This window comes from Corythoichthys intestinalis, chromosome 10, assembly GCF_030265065.1.
Source record: "Corythoichthys intestinalis isolate RoL2023-P3 chromosome 10, ASM3026506v1, whole genome shotgun sequence".
Lineage (NCBI taxonomy): Eukaryota > Metazoa > Chordata > Actinopteri > Syngnathiformes > Syngnathidae > Corythoichthys > Corythoichthys intestinalis.
This window is the reverse complement of record NC_080404.1, coordinates 38,763,393-38,783,400: the sequence shown is the minus strand read 5'-3', so window position 1 is coordinate 38,783,400 and position 20,008 is coordinate 38,763,393. Positions and strand designations below refer to the sequence as shown.

At 39.3% G+C, this 20,008-nt stretch overlaps 2 protein-coding genes across 12 annotated transcripts in view; one reads left to right on the top strand and one right to left on the bottom strand.

Annotated features, from left to right (window-relative positions):
* ugp2b (UDP-glucose pyrophosphorylase 2b) overlaps positions 1-20,008 on the top strand; it is a 45,578-nt gene that overhangs the window by 4,107 nt on the left and 21,463 nt on the right. For all 4 annotated transcript variants that reach the window (XM_057847358.1, XM_057847359.1, XM_057847360.1 and 1 more), the window contains exons 2-3: positions 3,311-3,438; positions 18,291-18,398. In XM_057847358.1, the coding sequence (XP_057703341.1) occupies positions 3,340-3,438; positions 18,291-18,398 (207 nt within the window). In that variant the 5' untranslated portion in view covers positions 3,311-3,339. The remainder of the gene's footprint in view (positions 1-3,310; positions 3,439-18,290; positions 18,399-20,008) is intronic.
* The window catches only part of wdpcp (WD repeat containing planar cell polarity effector), a 231,328-nt gene that overhangs the window by 192,011 nt on the left and 19,309 nt on the right, over positions 1-20,008 (bottom strand). The gene's annotated exons all lie outside the window — the stretch shown is intronic.

Sequence of the window (20,008 nt, the reverse complement as noted above, 5' to 3'; positions counted from 1 at the left end):
ACTGATATAACACTGACAAAGCGGGACGATTGTGACAATTGGGAATATTCGGCACGTTTTCGCTGAAAAACAATCAAGCGGCTTATCAATAAGATTGAGGTCTAATGTCTTTAAGTGGCGTCTTAACTGATTTGGCTTCAGACTCTCCGCTATAATCATTTTTAGACTCAGCAAACAGTGGTCTTTCCTCATTTCCCACTATATTAAAAGTCAAAGCCAAAAGGCAAACGGCCCGAAAAAAGCGCATTCTCGGCGGCCGAGGAAGAACCGTAGGTGAGGGCGGTGGTCGTGACGATCCCAAGCCGAAAACGGCACTTCTCGGCCGGACACGTGAGAACCGGAGAAGACAGTGGGTCGCGTGAGTCCAGCTCTACATGAGTCTCTTCCGTGTGCTCTTGCTTACCTTCAAAAATACTGCACGCACTTTGAAAATGAGAGCACCACTGCCACCCACGGAGTGGATGTGCAAGTACACTTTATTCTAGTACGGCCAAAAAAAAACAAAAAAAAAAGCATGTTCCCCGAGGTCACTCGCGCCACCCCTGGCATCGCTCTGCGCCCCCCTGGGGGGGCGCGCCCCACCATTTGAGAAGTACTGGCGTAGGGGCACCAATTGATATATCTTCTCTGCGTTGGGAAAGAACATAAGGTGTCAAGAAAATGATCAACTACTACCTATCTTCCCCACATTGCCTCCCACATTAATTTTAATTGCTGAGAGAGGGAATGTAAGGCTTTAGCCAAATAAAAAAAGTCTCCAAAGGATGTCAAAATTCTCTCTACTCATTATACGCTGCGTTTAGCTCTATATATTGGTAAAACAGCGCCTTTATAGATTGAACGCGACAATGCGTGTGTGGGTCGTGCAGCGCATGCGTTAATTAACGTGATTAATTAAGAAAAAATAATTACCGCCGTTAACCCAATAAATTTGATAGCCCTACTTTAAGCCAAAACTACTCTGGATGAGTGTAAGACATTTTGTCTGTAATGTTATATACAATTAGAAAAAGTTTAAAAAAAAATATATATATATATATATATATATAAAAGGCATGTCCGATATTTTTTGCCGATTCCGATACTTTGAAAATGACGTGATCGGACCCGATCGATCGGGACATCTTTAGTTTGTACACATTGGTAGTTTTGAGCACGCTTTTTAACCAAGTATTTGGAGTTAGTTAGTTTTTTTTTTTTTTTTACAAATGCAGGTTTGCTCTGAAAAAATTGAAGCATATTTTTAAGTTAATGTTTGTAAAAACACTATATATGGATTTGAATAGATTTGTGTTTTTTTGGTGGTGTGGGGGGGGGGGGTGACAGACGTCCAAAAGGGCTGCCTCAAATGATCATTTTGACAGTCAATTGATCAAAGATTATTTTGCTATTAGTTGGGTACTCGGTACACATGCACTATACAGTATTTACTGTATATGTGCATATATATATATATATATGTGTGTATGTATATACACTGCTGGCCAAAAGTATTGGCACCCTTTGAAAAATCATGTAATGCTTCTCTAATTTTTGTAATTAACAGCACCTGTGGCACATAACAGGTGGTGGCAATGACTAAATCACAGTTGCAGCCAGTTAAAATGGATTAAAGTTGACTCAACCTCTGTCCTGTGTCCTTGTGTGTACCACATTGAGCATGGAGAAAAGAAAGAAGACCAAAGAACTGTCTCAGGACTTGAGAAGAAAAAAATGTGAGGAAGCATGGGCAATCTCAAGGCAACAAGTCCATCTCCAATGACCTGAATGTTCCTATGTCTACCGTGCACAGTGTCATCAATAAGTGTAAAGCCCATGGCACTGTGGCTAACCTCCCTAGATGTGGACGGAAAAGAAAAATTGACGACAGAATTCAACGAAATATTGTGCGGATGGTGGATAAAGAACCTCGACTAACACCCAAACAAGTTCCAAGCTGTCCCGCAGTCCAAGGGTACAACAGTGTCAACCTGTGCTATCCGTCAACGTCTGAATGAAAAGATACTAGGATACCCAGGAAAACCCCACTTCTGACCCAGAGACATAAAAAAGACAGGCTGGAGTTTGCCAAAACTAACACGAGAGAGCCAAAAAGGTTTTGGAAGAATGTTCTCTGGTCAGATGAGAAAAAAATTAGTGCTTTTTGGGAAAATGCATCAACATAGAGTTTAGAGGGGGAAAAAACAAGGCCTTCAAATAAAAGAATACTGTCCCCACAGTCAAACATGGCGGAGGTTCCCTGATGTTTTGGGAATGCTTTGCTGCCTCTGGCACTGGACTGCTTGACCGTGTGCATGGCATTATGAAGTTTTAAGACTTGCCAACAAATTTTGCAGTATAATGTAGGGCCCAGTGTTAGAAAGCTGGGTTTCCCTCAGAGGTCATGGGTCTTCCAGCAGGACAATGGCCCAAAACACACTTCAAAAAGCACTATAAAATGGTTTGAGAGAAAACTGGAATGGATTATGTAAATCGGCGTGCTGGAAAACCCGGACCGGACTTTTTTTTTTTTTTTTAGAAAAAAACTGGATCGGAAGTCTAGATCAGAATTTTTCCGTGTTGGCCGATCCGATACCAATGCGCATTTTTTTGCCCATATCAGCGTCCGATCCGATCCAAATATCGGATCGGGACATCTCTAGTATTATACTTTAAGAGGTTGAAAAAAGATTTTGAACAATTCTTAGATCAGCAATTTCAACTAATTTGATAATTGATTACGGTATACATTGCAGGCCTAATGTCCAATCATTTTTCGTTTTCTTAAGTGTCTTTTCATATCAATCTTTATACTGAAGTCATGGAAAAAAATATATTACTATGGGCAACTTACCATGTACTTGGAATTCTACAGTATACTTTGTTGACCTTTTTTAGGGACAAAAGTCAATTGTGTTTTAAAGCAGCACTTTTATTTCCATTATGCGCAGTCATAGTTTTGTTGTTGCCTATTAATACCAAGGGGAATTTAAATGTTCCCATTTTTTCTGTTGAATTGTCGAACATTTGAAATGTTTCGGTAAAATGTTTTTTTTTTTTTTTTTTTTTTTTTTATGACTGCTATTGACGCCAATAGACTATCACCATCGATGGCAGCCAACGTATTATGTCTGAAAAAAGTGACTTGGGAGCAGCTGGAATCAAGAACAGCGTGTCTGCATTCCAGTATCAGACTATTATCATATTTTTGGTTTTAATTATGTCTGTGCAGTGTTAAGGTTTTACTGGGACATGCTTGTCTTGTTTACTTCATGTCCAATGTGATTAACGCATTGTCAGTTTTACTCTTCACTCTCCCATTCACATGCAGGGCTGAGTAAAGGAGTGCTCAACGGAGAGATGTCTCACTTCCAGGAAATGATGCGGCAACAGCTGGAGAGCTCCATACACTGCGAGATGGAGAAGTTGCTGGACACCGCAGCGGGCGTGGAAAGAGAGGTAACATCCCCCAACATTTCGCTAGATTGACGAACATCTGGTCACCATTTGGTGGGCGGAGGGGTTGCTGAGAAAACTCACACGAGTGACACATACTGTGCTACAGTGCCAATGAGGGTTCCGCCTGCTTACTAACACATATTTATGCATGTGTGTCAAAGTGGGGCCACGCAGGGGACAGCTTGTGCCATTTCAACCCGTGGTTTACGGACCAATCCTGGTCTATTGTTATACACTACAGCAGTTGTTCTCAAACTTTGGACACTAAGTACCACCTCCAAAAGTATTTGACTCTTCAAAAACATATAGGAATTAAATATAAATTGAATTAATTAATGTATAAAAACAAACAATTCTGAATTATGTACATTCAGTACCGTAATTTTTTTTTTTTTTTTTTTTTTTGTAATGTCTTTAAACTAGTGCTGCAAAGATTAATCGATTGACTCGAGTAATTCGATTAGAAAAAAGATTTGAATTAAACTGCTGCTTCGCGTATTTATTTAATTAAAGTGGCGTTGTAATGGTTTGTTTTGAAAGTGTTTGCATTTAGTTTTATTGATTTGGGTGGATACACTGCCCTCTACTGAGGACAGTGAATATGACATAACTCATTTCACATGGCTGAATCCAGCTGCTGCCTGTTAAGACCAACATGAGTTTTTTGTTCAAGCTAATGTTTCTTAATGCATTCATAATTTAGTTAATTGGTATATTTAGACTTTTTTTGTTGGAGTATGTGTTTGAACCATTTGTTAAGAGCATTGTATTTAAAAAAAAAAAAAAAAAAAAAAAAAAGTTGGCATTTTATAGCATTTAAGCTAGCGGACTTTTGTTGTGTAAGTTAGCCAATTGGTCTTTTGTTGTACTTAGATCCTCATTTATTTATTTATATTCCGTTTGAGGCTCAGCTCAGGTATTTTAATTTTCTGTATTCCTCATCCGATTACTCAATTATTTGAACTAACTAGTTCATTGATTAATTGACTACTAAAATAATCGATAGCTGCAGCCCTCCTTTAAACGTTTGGGTTATTTTGTTGCTTGTAGCCCTTAACTTATTGACTGCCACTGACAGTTATAGAATTCAAATCCATTTCAACTGGGAAGGTTGGCATTGAGAGATCATGTTTTCCTGCAATTGACGGTGATAGACGTCCAATCCAATATGACTAGGGGGCTGGAAGTGATCGAACGATCGCTAAAAGCCCTCCCAGTCAAAGTAGATTGGATGTCTATTGTTGTCAATGGCAGCCAATGAGCTAATACTTAATAATAAATACGTTTCATAAGATCAATCTTTTTTTGGCTGATTCTGACCCTCTGAAAATGACGGGATCGGGCCCAATTTCAAGTCACATGATCAGATTGGGGACGTCCCCACATACATAGTACAAATAAAATGTTGATAGCACTATTCTCTGGTTTCTTATGTTTTTATTACTGATTAGTTAAGATTCCCATTTAAAGTACAATACAAAAATCAATTTTAAAAAAATCATGATATTAATCAAGATCGCAGGATATCCCTGTCATCAAGGATAAAGCAAGGGAAGTGAGCAGCTCGAACAACTATAGACCCCTCTCTGCTCTGATGAGGTCAAGCTCGCCTTGTTCAAGGCCTATTGTACACCCCTCTACACTGCGCATCTGTGGTCAAATTATAATAAGACAAGTTTTCAGAGACTGCAAGTGGCATATATGACTCTCTAAGAATCTTGTTGAAAGGGCCCAGGTGGTGCAGTGCCTCTGAATTGTTTGTAGCTGCTTCGGTGAATACTCTCCAGTCCTTCTTAAGGGTGCTGATGTTTAATTTTATCAGTCATGAAAATCACTCACTTTTTGGCGAAATTCACCGTTTTGAAGTAAAAAAGGGTGACCTACGTGAATTGTGTAGATCGGAGGAGAATTTTTATTTATTTTTTTGGTGGTGGTGGTGGGGGGGGGGTCAAAAGTCCATCTAACTAACTAACGACATGTTTTATTGAAGTTGCTAAGCCTGTCGCAATATGCAATGAATCCATTTATCGCATGGTAAATAAAAATGAGGGCGGTTGTTTTCACGGCTGCGTTTTATCACCGCGCGCGTGGATACATTTGTGCGTGCGTGTAGGTGACATATGAGACTCCAGTTGTTGTGTCCAGATGTTTATTGGTCAACAACACGCCGTAGAATTACAGTTCACAAATACAAAATAAGGAAACGCATCTATATTAAACACTGTAAACGTTAGCATTGCTGCACTGAGACTAATGGGGAAAAAAGACAACTTACTTTAGCCTGCTATAAAACATTGGCAGTCTTTTCCAAAACGCAAACTTGCGGTTAAACGGTGACACTTCAAACATGAAAAATTGCTGGTTAACAGCATTTGCAAATGAAGAAATGAAGAAAAAAAAATCTTTTAGTGACACCACAAGCAATGACTAAAAGTGCTTTTTGCGTAGTGTAAAGTTGTTAGCGGTTTAGCGAGCGTAGTTCCGGTGGACATTTCAAAATAAAAGTCACGTTTCTCATATAAATAACGATTTCTGGAATTAATCCCACATACTTCAGAATTAATACTATAGTATGTAAATACTATAATACAAAAGAATTCAGATTTTACACTAAGAAAAACTTTAAAATGACACCCTTTTTAAAAAACATGATTGGCAATTAATATTTTAGTTATTATAATACTATTATATATACAGTAGTGTACTATAATAATTAGGGTTGTTCCGATCATGTTTTTGCTCCCGATCCGATCCCGATCGTTTTAGTTTGAGTATCTGCCGATCCCGCTATTTCCCGATCCGATTGTATTTTTTGCTCCCGATTCAATTCCAATCATTCCCGATCATTTTTCCCGATCATATACATTTTGGCAATGCATTAAGAAAAAAATGAATAAAACTCGGACGAATATATACATTCAACATACAGTACATAAGTACTGTATTTGTTTATTATGACAATAAATCCTCAAGATGGCATTTATATTACATGGATAGAAAGACTTGTAATTCTTAAAGGATAAATGTGACCTTGTATATTGTGACTAAATATTGCCATCTAGTGTATTTGTTGAGCTTTCAGTAAATGATACTGTAGCCATTTAACTTCTGCCCAAATGCATGATGGGAAGTGCAACCATGACTGTGCGTAGTGGTACCAATTGATATATCTTCTCTGCGTTGGGAAATAAAATAGGGTGTTAAGAAAAAGATCAACTTCTACCTTTCTTCCTCGCATTGCTTCCCACAATATTTCTAATCGATGAGAGAGGGAGTGTAAGGCTTTAACCAATTTTTAAAAAAAAGCTTCAAAGGCTGCCAAAATTCTCTCTACTCATTTAACATTGCCTTTTAACTCTATGTATACGTAAAATGGTGCCATTATAGATTGAACGCGATGATGCGTGAGTGGGTAATGCAGCACATGCATTAATTGCGTTAAATATTTAAAAGTTATTACCGCCGTTAACGCAATAAATTTGATAGCCCTAGTTTAAGCCAAAATTAAAGACTCTGGATGAGTGTAAGACATTTACATTTTGTCTGTAACGTTAAATACAATTAGAAAACGATTTAATAAAAAAAATATATATATATATATTAAAAAAAGGCATGTCCGATATTTTTTTGCTGATTCCGATACTTTGAAAATGACGTGATCGGACCCGATCGATCGGCATCTCTAATAATAATAATGCTATACTTTTTTTTTTTTTTAATAAGAATTGTTTTTGAATAATGTTGGAAAGGCGAAGTCAAGGTTCTGAATCTGTTTACATTCCATTTTTTCACACTAGTTAATGCTATCAGCTAAGCCTGCACAATATATCGTTTGAACATCGCCATCGCAATGTGTGCATGCGCAATGGTCACATCACAGGACGTGTAATTTTTTTCTTTTTTTCAACATTTAAACTTTTGTTTTACTTCATGAATGCAGCAAGTGTGCAGATCCTGGATTAAAGTGAGCTATAAAAATTAGGGCCGATGGCGCCATTTTATAGAGCATCGGAATCTAAAAACAATATACGGTACATTCATGTTTTTCTGCTTCATGCTCATACAGCAACACAGTGTCTCACTCTCCCTCCTGCTAGGCAGCGCGACCAAACTGTTTGTCTTCGTCAACAGTACAGCTATCTCGAACGGACCTATTCAAGTTATTTGGTGAAAATGTTCTCGTTTTACTATAGCAATGTAATATTGCAAACTCCCAAAAAATCGCAATGATAGTTTTTCCAATATCATTCAGGCCTACTATCAGCATTTGACCTCAGTGTTCATGTGTGATTAATTATTGTTATTTACATTTTTATTTGTACTTTAATAAAGAATTTAAGTGTTCCAAAATGTTTTTGTGAATTAACAGCCCTACCGGAACATATTTCCTCCACACCCTTCTCAACTTTTTAACCCCTGTCCCATTTTCATGCTTGTTTTATTGATCGTTTTAAGGTTTCGAAAAATGTGGTTGTCTTGGGCCTGACTACCATTTGCACAGTTCTACATGCTGCTTGTCACTGTTCTGGAAACACTGGTTTAGGTGCCTTTTAAAAGTGGGTCGCTAAGTGACCTTGGTTTGTTATCACTGTAGTTCACTTCCTTTTATTGTTATATTGTTATTTTTGTTTAATCTGTTTCTTGTTTTGTATGGTTGTAACTTGGACCTTGAGTCTGCTAATAAAGCTACTCATCCATCCATTCGTCTATCTACAGTGCTGGCCAAAAGTATTGGCACCCCTTCAATTCTGTCAGATAATGCTCAATTTCTCCCAGAAAATGATTTCAATTACAAATGCTTTGGTAGTAATATCTTCATTTATTTTGCTTGCAATGAAAAAACACAATAGAGATTGGAAAAAATAAAATGATCATTGTACACAAAACTCCAAAAATGGGCCGGACAAAAGTATTGGCACCCTCAGCCGAATACTTGGTAGCACAACCTTTAGACAAAATAAGTGCGAGCAACCGCATCCGGTATCCATCAAGTTTAGACTATTCTTCTTTGGCCAACTGCTCTGCTGGAATTTTAGACTATTCTTCTTTGGCCAACTGCTCCAGGTCTCTGAGATTTGAAGGGTGCCTTCTCCAAACTGCCATTTTCAGATCCTTCCACAGGTGTTCTATGGGATTCAGGTCTGGACTCATTGCTGGCCACTTTAGAAGTCTCCAGTGCTTTCTCTTAAACCATTTTCTAGTGCTTTTTGAAGTTTGTTTTGGGTCATTGTCCTGCTGGAAGACCCATGACGTCTGAGGGGGACCCAGCTTTCTCACACTGGGCCTTACATTATGTTGCAAAATTTGTTGGTGGTCTTCAGACTTCATAATGCCATGCACACGGTTAAGCAGTCCAGTGCCAGAGGCACCAAAGCAACCCTAAAACATCAGGGAACCTTCGCCATGTTTGTCTATGGGGACTGTGTTCTTTTCTTTGAAGGCCTCGTTTTTTTACTGTAAACTCTATGTTGATGCCTTTTCCCAAAAAGTTCTACTTTTGTCTCATCTGACCAGAGAACATTCTTCCAAAACGTTTTTGGCCTTTTCAGGTAAGTTTTGGCAAACTCCAGCCTGTCTTTTTTATGTCTCTGGGTCAGAAGTGGGGTCTTCCTGGGTATCCTACCATAGAGTCCCTTTTAATTCAGACGCCGACGGATAGTACTGGTTTACAGTGTTGTACCCTTGGACTGCAGGACAGCTTGAACTTGTTTGGATGTTAGTCGAGGTTCTTTATCCACCATCCACAATCTTTAGTTTAAATCTCTCGTCAATTTTTCTTTTCCGTCCACATCTAGGGTGGTTAGCCACAGTGCCATGGGCTTTACACTTACTGATGACACTGCGCACGGAAGACACAGGAACATTCAGGTCTTTGCAGATGGACTTGTAGCCTTGAGATTGCAGATGGTTCCTTACAAATTTGCTTCTCAAGTCCTCAGACAGTTCTTTGGTCTTCTTTCTTTTCTCCATGCTCAATATGGTACACAGGAAAGAGGTCCAGTCAAATTTAATCAATTTTAACTGGCTGCAACTGTGATTTAGTTATTGCCACCACCCATTATGTGCCACAGGTAAGTAACATGTGCTGTTAATTACACAAATTAGAGAAGCGTCACATGATTTTTCAAAGGGTGCCAATATTTTTGTCCAGCCCATTTGTGGAGTTTTGTGTAAAATGATAATGATTTAATTTTTTTCCATTCTATTTTGTAGGGGTGTAACAGCACACAAAAATTTCGCTTCGGTACATACCTCGGTTTTGAGGTCACAGTTCGGTTCATTTTCGGTACAGTAAGAAAACAAAATTCAAAATATAAATGTGCTAGTTGTTTATTTCACACCTTTGTGCTTTCAACAATTGGAACATTAGTCTATACAAAGCTAGAATTCTGCTCAAAAAGTCGCGGGTATTTAAAGATAATCCAACAACAATTTGCCTTTCAGACCCCGCGTATTGGTCAGCTTTCTTTCTGAAAGGAAGGACAAAAAAGAAGTCCTGTGCTAAAGAGAAAAGCAATCCCGATGACTAAGATTTTAACATGTATTTTACTGTTACGTCCCACGGACGGCTCGCTAAGGTACGGTGTAGCATAAAACAAGCCACACAAATTTACAAGTGGACACAAATGTATTTACACAACAATCAAACTCGCAATGAATGTACAAAATGTGGATGAATCGTGGCTTCAGGGTAAGCCCAGGCCAAAACAACAGACAAAAGGAATCTACACTTAAACCCCACCCGCTAAGTAAACCCTGATCGTGTAAAAGGAACAAAGAAAAGACAGCCACTAACCTAACTTCTTACACTAAACAAACCAGGAGAAAACGGGTTGAACAGAAATGGCGGCTTGCCCCTACTGCTTCAGTGCTCTTATTTACAGTGGTGAACAAAAACAATCAAATTACGAATAAATACAAAAGACCTCACCGAAAAAGCTGGAGTGTATCAAACTAGCGATCAAATGCACACGAGAGTGAATGGCGAGCAAACAGCTTGCGAGGAGGACCGCAGCAGAATGCTGTCAAATGCGACCTCCCAGAGCGTTGACAGCGGCAGGTTTTTTAAGCTTGGCGCCTTTTTTCGTGGCCAACCAGCAGCGGCAACGTCGTCGGTCCGTCCAGCGTCGATCAGCTTTCATCACAGTGGGAGGGGAAGCAGCCAGCTGGCGGAGGTGACGATCAGCTGACTGGAGGCTTCTCAAAATAAAACACAGTTAAACGGCCAGGGCCGTCACATTTACAAACGAAATGCCTCAATTAATCATTTTTTCCCCTTATGAACGGTTTTCAAAAGCTTTATTGGTGGATTTTCTCAAGTTAAAGTGCCACACAGAAATTAATCAATTTAATTGTGTAAGCAGGATCTGTGTATTATTCTTATTATTTAATTACAGGTGTTTTAGCTCATTTCAATTTATTTTATTTAAATGGGAAATTATTTTATTATATATTTTACAAATGTGACGTAGTATACATTTATATTGTATATCTTATGTTGTATAACTTTAGTTCCTATGTGAATATTAGTACGTAATTGTTTTGTTGTGGTAGGAGGGTTTTGTTTTGAACATGGGGCCGTGTTGGTTATTATTATAGCAGAGAAGACAGCATTAAATCAACAAAGACAAGTCAACTGTCCCCCGATCTACCACTCAAGAGATCTGATGGACTCAAAAAGTGGGTTGCGATTGCATATTAGTTTGAAAATCGACCGGATCCACCGTATTTTTACACGAGTGACTTCCCGTCTGACCGATCCTAGCTACCGGTAGTAGTATTGACGAAGTAGGGTCACGTCTCTCGTCAAATAATAAACTCTGCCGTTCTTTTCGCGTGCGTCGTGTTGAGCCGCTTCTGGGTGTTCTGGGTTCCGCGTGTTAGACGCGTGTCTAACACGCGGCCGGACTGCGACTGGTGTGCATTGGCTGATTGACTTTAACGCCCGCGTTTCACTGCGTTCCCGCGGCGGCCATGTTGTCGCGCCATTGATGTTTCTGGGTTATACTGTCCTACCGTGTTGGTCCTCATTATAGTAGAGAAGACGGAGTAAATATAATCTACACAAGAAACTGTTACCCGATCGACTCACAGCCTCAAAAAGTAAGGGTTACATTACATCAGAAACTCGTTCGGTACGCCACCGTTCCGAACCGAGCACCACGTACCGAAACGGTTCAATATAAATACATGTACCGTTACACCCTTACTATTTTGTGTTTTTTCATTGCAAGCAAAATAAATGAAGATATTACTACCAAAGCATTTGTAATTGCAATCATTTTCTGGGAGAAATTGAGCATTATCTGAGAGAATTGCAGGGGTGCCAATACTTTTGGCCAGCACTGTATCTATTACATTTTTTTTTTGTCAGCTTACCAAGCCCGAGTTGGCACTAGTGAATCGTTTTGGAATTATTTGTGTTTTTTATCAATTAATTGCCTTAAAATATATATTTCACATACAGTATAAATGTGAGGGCTAAGTCTTTTTCACTCACCTTCCACAGTTTTACAGTGTATGTTTTTTGTGTGACTGAATGAATATAGCAAAAAATTCACAATATGAATACATTCACTGCCAGTGAAAGCAATAGAGCCATTTTTCACCAATAGATCCACCAATCTATTTTTACTGAGGGGTTGGCAGCGAGCATTTGCTCAAGTTGATTGGACTTAAATCCCCATCAATGGCAGCCAGTTAATGATGACTACCTATGCTTTTTAATTTTTTATTTATTTATTTGTTGTTGTTGTTGTGGATTTCCACAGTTCGCATCCATGAGTTAAAAAAAGTACTCAGAAACTAGCTATCCAATAGTTACAATATTCCTTTTGAAGTTAATATGAGAGGAGTTAGCATACTAAAGGCTTAGGAAAGCATAGTTTGGGTTTATTTAGGCTCTAAACAACTAACATAGGTCCTGAAGTTTGCACATTTTTGGAAGCCGTTTTGCTTTTTCTACTCATTCACATAGCCGGAGTGGATTACCTTCTGTTATTGCGATTTCATCCCCTCCCCATCAGGTTGCCTGTTTTCAATTGAATCATGCACACATGAAGCAAAAACATACTCAAATACCAACTTTGGTTCACACAAGGACCCTACTAGGATCATGACCTTATAAGCATTGTATTTGCTGAGCCTTCTTATCTTCAATCTGTTATCTGTTGAAAAAGTACAACCAACAGCACTCTTGTGTAGGTGGTCCAAATGCCTGAAATGGAATTTATTGCTTGCAGCAAGTAGTTTTTTTCCCCCCATATGGTTGCTAACAAACTTCCTTGTGTAAATGTTTTTCAATAAATGATCTCAAACTAATTACCTTGACTAATTAATTACGTCCGTCGTAGCAAACTGTGTATAGGTTAGGATGGATCTTATCTTGACAACAAGTCTGCATATACCTATAAATAAGGGTCGCCTTCTCACAAAAGTAACCTCGGAATCACTAGGAAACATATGCAAAAATTGCAGTTCAATTATTAATTAAATAGCCCTAATACTTCAATAGACATTAAAGAAATCTATTTTGGAAATAACATCTAACATTGTTCTCAATGGTTAAGATGAGATTTTCACATTTTAAAAGTTGATACTCAGTAGGGGTGCAACGGTTCAGTTAGCCCATGGTTCGGTTTGAACCTCGGTTTTGGCATCACGGTTTCGGTTCGGTTTCGGTTTTGCTTTTCTTTTTTTTTTTTTTTTCATTTCTTTTTTTTTTAAACTGCCTTTATTTTGCTTTTTAAAAAATGAAATAAACACTTAAAAGGTAAACATTTTCGACTGTTAAAATGCCTCTTAGCTCTTTGGCTAGTGTAGTGACTGACTACGGAAATACACACACAGTAGTAAAAAAGTTACTTGGCGAAGTAACTGGTGATACCTTTCATGTTTTTTTTTTTTCATTAAAAAAAAAACAAACAAACCCAAAAACATAGTAACCTTTGCTATGTTTGGAGGTCATTTAATGTTGTGAATCAACCGTTAAAGTTGATAAAATTGCTCCCGTTTTTGCATTAGTTCCCTTCTGTCGACTTGCGACATGTGAAAATTTTAAAATTGTTTCATCCTTTAAAGATAGACTCAAGTCAAGATTTTGCCGATTTAGGAGTATTTTAGATTAAAAGTTGCTTAGGTTCGCTCGTAAGGTTTACTACAACAGAGCCTTTCTGAGAAGTTTACTGCTCTAAAATGGCGGCTGTTTAGTAACGCTACCGAGTCTGTCGTTTCGCATGTAGTTCTATATGCATGAGATATCGAGGCGTAGATTGTATGTTGTCGGCTAAGTCATGTAATATTGGAGGCTGAGCCACCTAGCCTAGCATCGCGTTTGCTACAGCGTCTCAACAAACACTCTTCCCTCTCTGAGTCTCTGACTTTTCTCGCGTCATTCAACCAACGCGTTGTCTCGTTGCAGAAACGGTGACCAAATCCGAACGAATGGAAAAAAAAAAGCGTAATGCACGAAAAACGTGCAGATTTTGAATGTAACGTACGGCGTACACATTTAAAAATGAGTGCTTACTTGTACAAATTACGACTAGACCGTACAATTTGACAGGTATGAATTATAGTGGACCGTCACAGTTAGGTAGTAGCACTCTGTTGCACGGGACGTCCAACTTCCAACTATCAGTGGTCAGGGCGAAACTATGTGCTTTAGCGAAATCATCTTCGATGGCTTCGCGTGCCATTTCATAAATGTCGGGGATTACGTTGTTAGAGAAATATGTCCACGAGGGAACAATGTAACGCGGGTCAAGCGTTGCAAATAAATTAACGAAGCCCGCCGTGTGTTTTCACTGGTGTCATCTTCGGGGTTGTCCTACCCTGAGAAAGTGATATCTGTGGGTGATGCCGGCTGAGGTGCCGGAGTCATGTTATAAAAGTGTTGCCATTAGCATGGGGAACAAGAGCTGAGCAATGCTTGCAATTTTTTTTTCTTCAATATTTTCTCTTCTTCCGCATTGAAGTCCACGGGGAAACCAAAATGTTGCCACACCGCAGATTTGAAAGAAGCCGGTGCTTCCTCAAAATTCGGTCTCTCCACTCCTCCGCTCGCCATAGCTATTTGTTTTCTTTCTTGTTTCACTTTCACTTCGCTCTTAAGCGAGAGAGGGCGTTACTCGGCTTCTATTACACAGGTGCTTGACAGCGATCCAACATTTACTTGCGGGGCGGGGATTTCTCCACAGCGGTGCTTCACGTCACACACAGGCACACAGAGATGGATCAATTCATTCCACAAGCGTTCAGAATACATTAATTGCAAAACCGAAAAGGCGCGGTTCGTAAAGACGTATTGAACCGTACAGGGCGAACCGTACGGTTCGGCTTTGGACCGCAAACCGTTGCACCGCTAATACTCAGCCCGTTTTAGTTATTGTTTTAAATCTGTGTTTACAACAGATGGCCACCCTCCACCAGTCAGCCAATTACAAAATCAGTTCTTTGTCTTCGTCCAGGTTTCCAGAGCTCTTTAGGCTAAGTCAACTACGTTTACTACAACTTTCGCAGTCAAAATTTACCATGTCGTCTACCAATGGGGCAAAAACAAAAAAAAAAAGCAAATGTCAAACGTGCATGACGAATTCAGAAAATAAGGGTAGCCTATGCATTGCATTGGAGACCTCTTTGATCAATGGAGACAACTGAAAAGGAAGAAAAACATTAAAGACAAAGGCCAAAGTTGCACTTCTCCTTGACAAGTGATGTACTTTGGAGTTTTCCTAAATTTCTTTCATATATGATAAACTTGCATTTTGAATATGAACTAATTTGGCATGCTCGTTAAGGCTGAAGGATATGGGAAAAAACTGACATTGTGACATTTTGGGGGGGTTTGTGATATATTGCGAGATTAAAACTACAACTTTCAGCAGATTACTTGAATAGCTGTGTTTGGGAAGACTAGATCCAGGAGGCCATGTCTCTGCACACTTGCTGCTTCTATGAAGTGAAACAAAAGTTTGTGTTTGATGTGACTACAGCGTATACGCACATCGCGATGGCAATGTTGTAATGATATGTTGTGCAGGCCTAATGCTCATGCTACATTCATACCACAGGGTTCAATTGACCGGGGCAAAGATAGCATCTTTACGCGTGTACATATGTTGGTCGGTAATTGAAATGAATACGGTCGTAGAAGTGAATCATCTTTGTGGGTGCTGCTAATGCATTACCAAATGAGATATGTATCTGCAAGTGTGCTTATATGTTGTTCAGAAAAGTATGGTAGTTCCTCTCCCGCCATCACTTTTTTTTTTTTCCGAACTCATCTCTTTTATCCTTGTTTTAACCTACCTCCCTAAAAATGATTTATTTATCTCTGCACCAACTTAACCCCGGTACAATTTGAAAACCTTAAGTTTGAAGAATGTAGCATGTACTCATTTAATCTTTGATATGTAATAGACATAGGTTGTCGACTACCAGGGATGTCAACAGACTTGCAGGGGCCCGGGGACAAGAGACCCTTATAGGGCCCCCCCACCCCCACCCCACCACTGCCACCGGCTTGTCTCGACAACATACGCAGTACTTTTAACACTTTGCAAGCAATGAGAGTGTAAATTTTCAAATTATTTAATTGGAGATTGACATTTAAATTTAACAGACCGTAATGTGATGTGACACAATATAAACAAACAATTTCCATCTATTGTCCCATGTAGGCTACAATACAACTGAGAGTGCTATGCCTGCCTGCTAAGCAACAAAATAGTATAACTAAACATCCTGTGCCTGCCTCCTCCACATCCCAGGGGTTATCAAACCCTCAAACAGTGTTGCGCCTAGATTTTTTGACAGCAAAGTCATTTATAACATCAGTGAAACCCAGTTTTTGAGCAACTTCACGCTCAATGGAGTGCATGGCTAGGTTGTTAAGCCTGCCCTTTGATATGGTGGACACTAATACGGTATTAGCGTTTGCCATAATACACAGTGGGTTGTAAACTCAAGAACAATCCAGCTGCCAGACCCGAGTCTGTTCAGCCTCGCACACCTGCTCCCAACAGACTAACATATATCCCTGATCTCCCATCACCTTCTCTCTCCCAGGCTCTACGGGAGCAGCATGTCTTGTCATACCGCAGCTCAATATGCTACAAGCGGCCGGTGACAGAATCGAATCGGGCTTTGGTCACAGTGATTGCGAATGTAAACGTTCAGTGTTAGCGGCTGTTGTTCACTTACCAATATCACTGTCCACAGCCAACTCTAGCCCTAATTCTCTGGCTTCTTGTCCCCCTTTTAAAAACGTCATCATTTTTTTCTCATTCACCTCTATGATCTTTATCTCTTTTCTTTTCTGCGCACCCGATTTATGACGACTCACTATGTTTACAGTTTATAACAATGACCTATTTTAATTTCCCCGCTTCAGGGCACGTACGTTGTGTAGCCCTGAGTGCGCCAGAGTGGGGACAAACAATGCTAAGACAGAGGGGGTGGGGGGGGCGCTCTGCAAAAAAAAAGGAATATTTGAAATATTTAATATGTTAGTTTTTAAGTATATATCGGTTAGAACTAGGGCTGTCAAAATTATCGCGTTAACAGGCGTTAATTAATTTTTTTAATTAATCACGTTAAAATATTTGACGCAATTAACGCAGATGTCCCGCTCAGACAGATTTAAATGACGGTACAGTGAAACGCTCACTTGTTAATTGTGTTTTATGGAGTTTTGCCGCCCTCTGCTGGCGCTTGGGTGCGACTGATTTTATAGGCTTCAGCACCCATGAGCATTGTGTAAGTAATTATTGACATCAACAATGGCGGGCTACTAGTTTATTTTTTGAAAATTTTACAAATTTTATTAAAACGAAAACATTAAGAGGGGTTTTAATATAAAATTTCTATAACTTGTACTAACATTTTTCTTTTAAGAACTATAAGTCTTTCTATCCATGGATCGCTTTAACAGAATGTTAATAATGTTAATACCATCTTGTTGATTAATTGTTATAATTAACAAATACAGTCCTTATGTACCATATGTTGAATGTATATATCCATCTTGTGTCTTATCTTTCCATTCCAACAATAATTTACAGAAAAATATGGCATATTTTATAGATGGTTTGAATTACGATTAATTAATTTTTAAGCTGTAATTAACTCGATTAAAAATTTTAATCGTTTGACAGCCCTTGTTAGAACATATTATTTAATCAGAAAATGATTTAAATAAAAAAGAAATATGTGAATGTAAAGTAAAATAAATTAAGGGTCATTCAGGGTCCTGAGGCCCGGGACAACGTACCCGGTTGCCCCCCCCCCCCCCCCCCCCCCGTCGACGGGCTTGTCGCACTACCCGTGCTTGATGTTTACACAATCATTACTAATGTTAGTGCGCAGTTTGTTAGCCTCTGTCTTTTCTGATGATAAAGCAACAATTTTATGATAACCCATTGCGAAGCGCTTATTTGCCAACCCAAAATTTGTGTTATTCAATATTTGATCCTGGTTGCAGTACTATTTTTGGTTACCGGTCTTACATAAGGGTGCACTCGACAATGCACTAAGAATGGAACACTCTTGCTCGCAGGTACAGACTGAATGCTCTTAACGTGGCAACCTCACCACGGCACGGTGGGCCGCAAAGCAAAATGACTGACCAGGAATAAGTAAGCATGATTTTAGTTAGCCAGTTAGCCAAAAAACAATTGTATTAGCCGCTTTGACATTAAAGCCACAAAGAGAGAAAAATGACCTATAGAATAGCTTGCTTTTTTCTTGTTTGAGTTTGAAATAAAAAATGCGCTGAACGTGAGCGTACTTGAACACTTGTGCAAAAATCACGCTGACATGGAAAACTCAGTGAATTAAAATGTGTGTTTCAGGCGTGCAAAAAAGACTTTGAAGGCTTCAGGAGTCTCTTCCACAGATTCCTGCAAGTGAAGGGTCCGTCGGTGGAGTGGATCAAGATACAGCGACCGCCGGAGGACTCAGTAAGTTGCCCTTTCAAATGTGTGTTTAAAATGCAAACAAAACACCAAGTGCCAAACAAACAGCCATAAAACATTTGGTGCTAAGATCGAACTTTGGAAGACCACAGTCCTTGTTGTGCAACAAAAACATACACATTATATAAGTTGACTTCTCCACCTTGTGCAGTCATAACCTTTGAACTTTGTCCATCATAATGTGTATACAATCCGTAACCATAGAATAGGAATGAAATTCACGAATCACCACTTTAAACAGTCATTAAGGAAAAGCCCACAGTCATAATTGCAACAAACGGCAACCACATTAATGATTTACACCCCAGCGACCCAAATTGGGGTGTACCAGCGCAACAATAAATTGTTTATCGAGCGTGCAGACCTTCTGTCTCTCTGTGCATTTGCAAAACAGCCTCAGTGGTTTGCCACAAACACACACAATGCCTCATTTGTCTTCGCCTTCTCACACTGTAAGTCTGCAAGCATCCAGAAACTCCAATGCCATTCTCCCCTCTCACTAGCTCTCAGCATATGCGACACATTGGAGATAAAGTGCAGAGAGATAGTGTTGCATAACAAGGGGAAAGTTAAAAGTCTGAGATTAGAGGGATCAAAAAATGACAGTGATGTGCACTAATGAGAATGGGAGACTTTAAGACCTGCCATTCTTGGAACTGTACGACATCTTCTTAATTCCATTTACACATCAAGAGAAAAATATTAGGACTTTGACCTCATTGGCTAACATTAAGACAGATTTAAGAAATTTAATCTTGCGTGGAAAAAGCACCACAAGGTCAACAACACCCAGTTTAGAGTAGTTCTTTCCTCCCTAAAGCTGATAAACTTTTATTGGTGCAAATTAACACTCTCTCCTGTTAAATCAGCAACACAAACAGCGGTGCTGATGTGTGTCTACATGCCTTCGGCCGCTAAGTGAACATACGGGGAGGAAACCCTGGGAATCTCGTCTCAACCATACTAGTGCTAATTACACTCTGCGGTGGTATGCCTCCTAAAATCCGTACGAGTGCAGCCTGCTAGGGAGCCTTGAAGTATTTGTGCACACACCAGCTATGATAAGGATTGACAACTTGATGTGCTTTGTCTACTGTTTTCACCGCCTCATCAGTCTTAACCTCAACCACTTTGCGAGAGTACAGATTTGGTTGTAGTAGTTTGCTAGCAGGAAGTTTGCTCACACAAACAGAGAATTGTGATTTCAGAATTTTCAGTATTTCCACCCCTTCCAGCATTGGGTCTTGAGATTGTTTTGGATGACTTTAGTTGGGAGTGAAAAAGTTGTGAGTGAAAAAGAAAAGTTCTCGTACGTCCGAGATGAATGTAAACGGGAGTAAAAATCGATGGGAGTGCAACTGGGGTACAGTGATCCCTCATTTTTCGCAGTTAATGGAGACCCCCCCCCCCCCCAATAAAATAATTTAGACAATTTTTTTTGTGTGTGTGTGTTCAATGTATTTATTCAGTTTAAGCATTGGAAAGAGATACATAAAAGACATGATTTTCCACTTTTTTTCCCCAAAGTATAATTAAAAAAATTTGTATGTATATATATATATATTTATATACACATACGTTGTACATTATATATA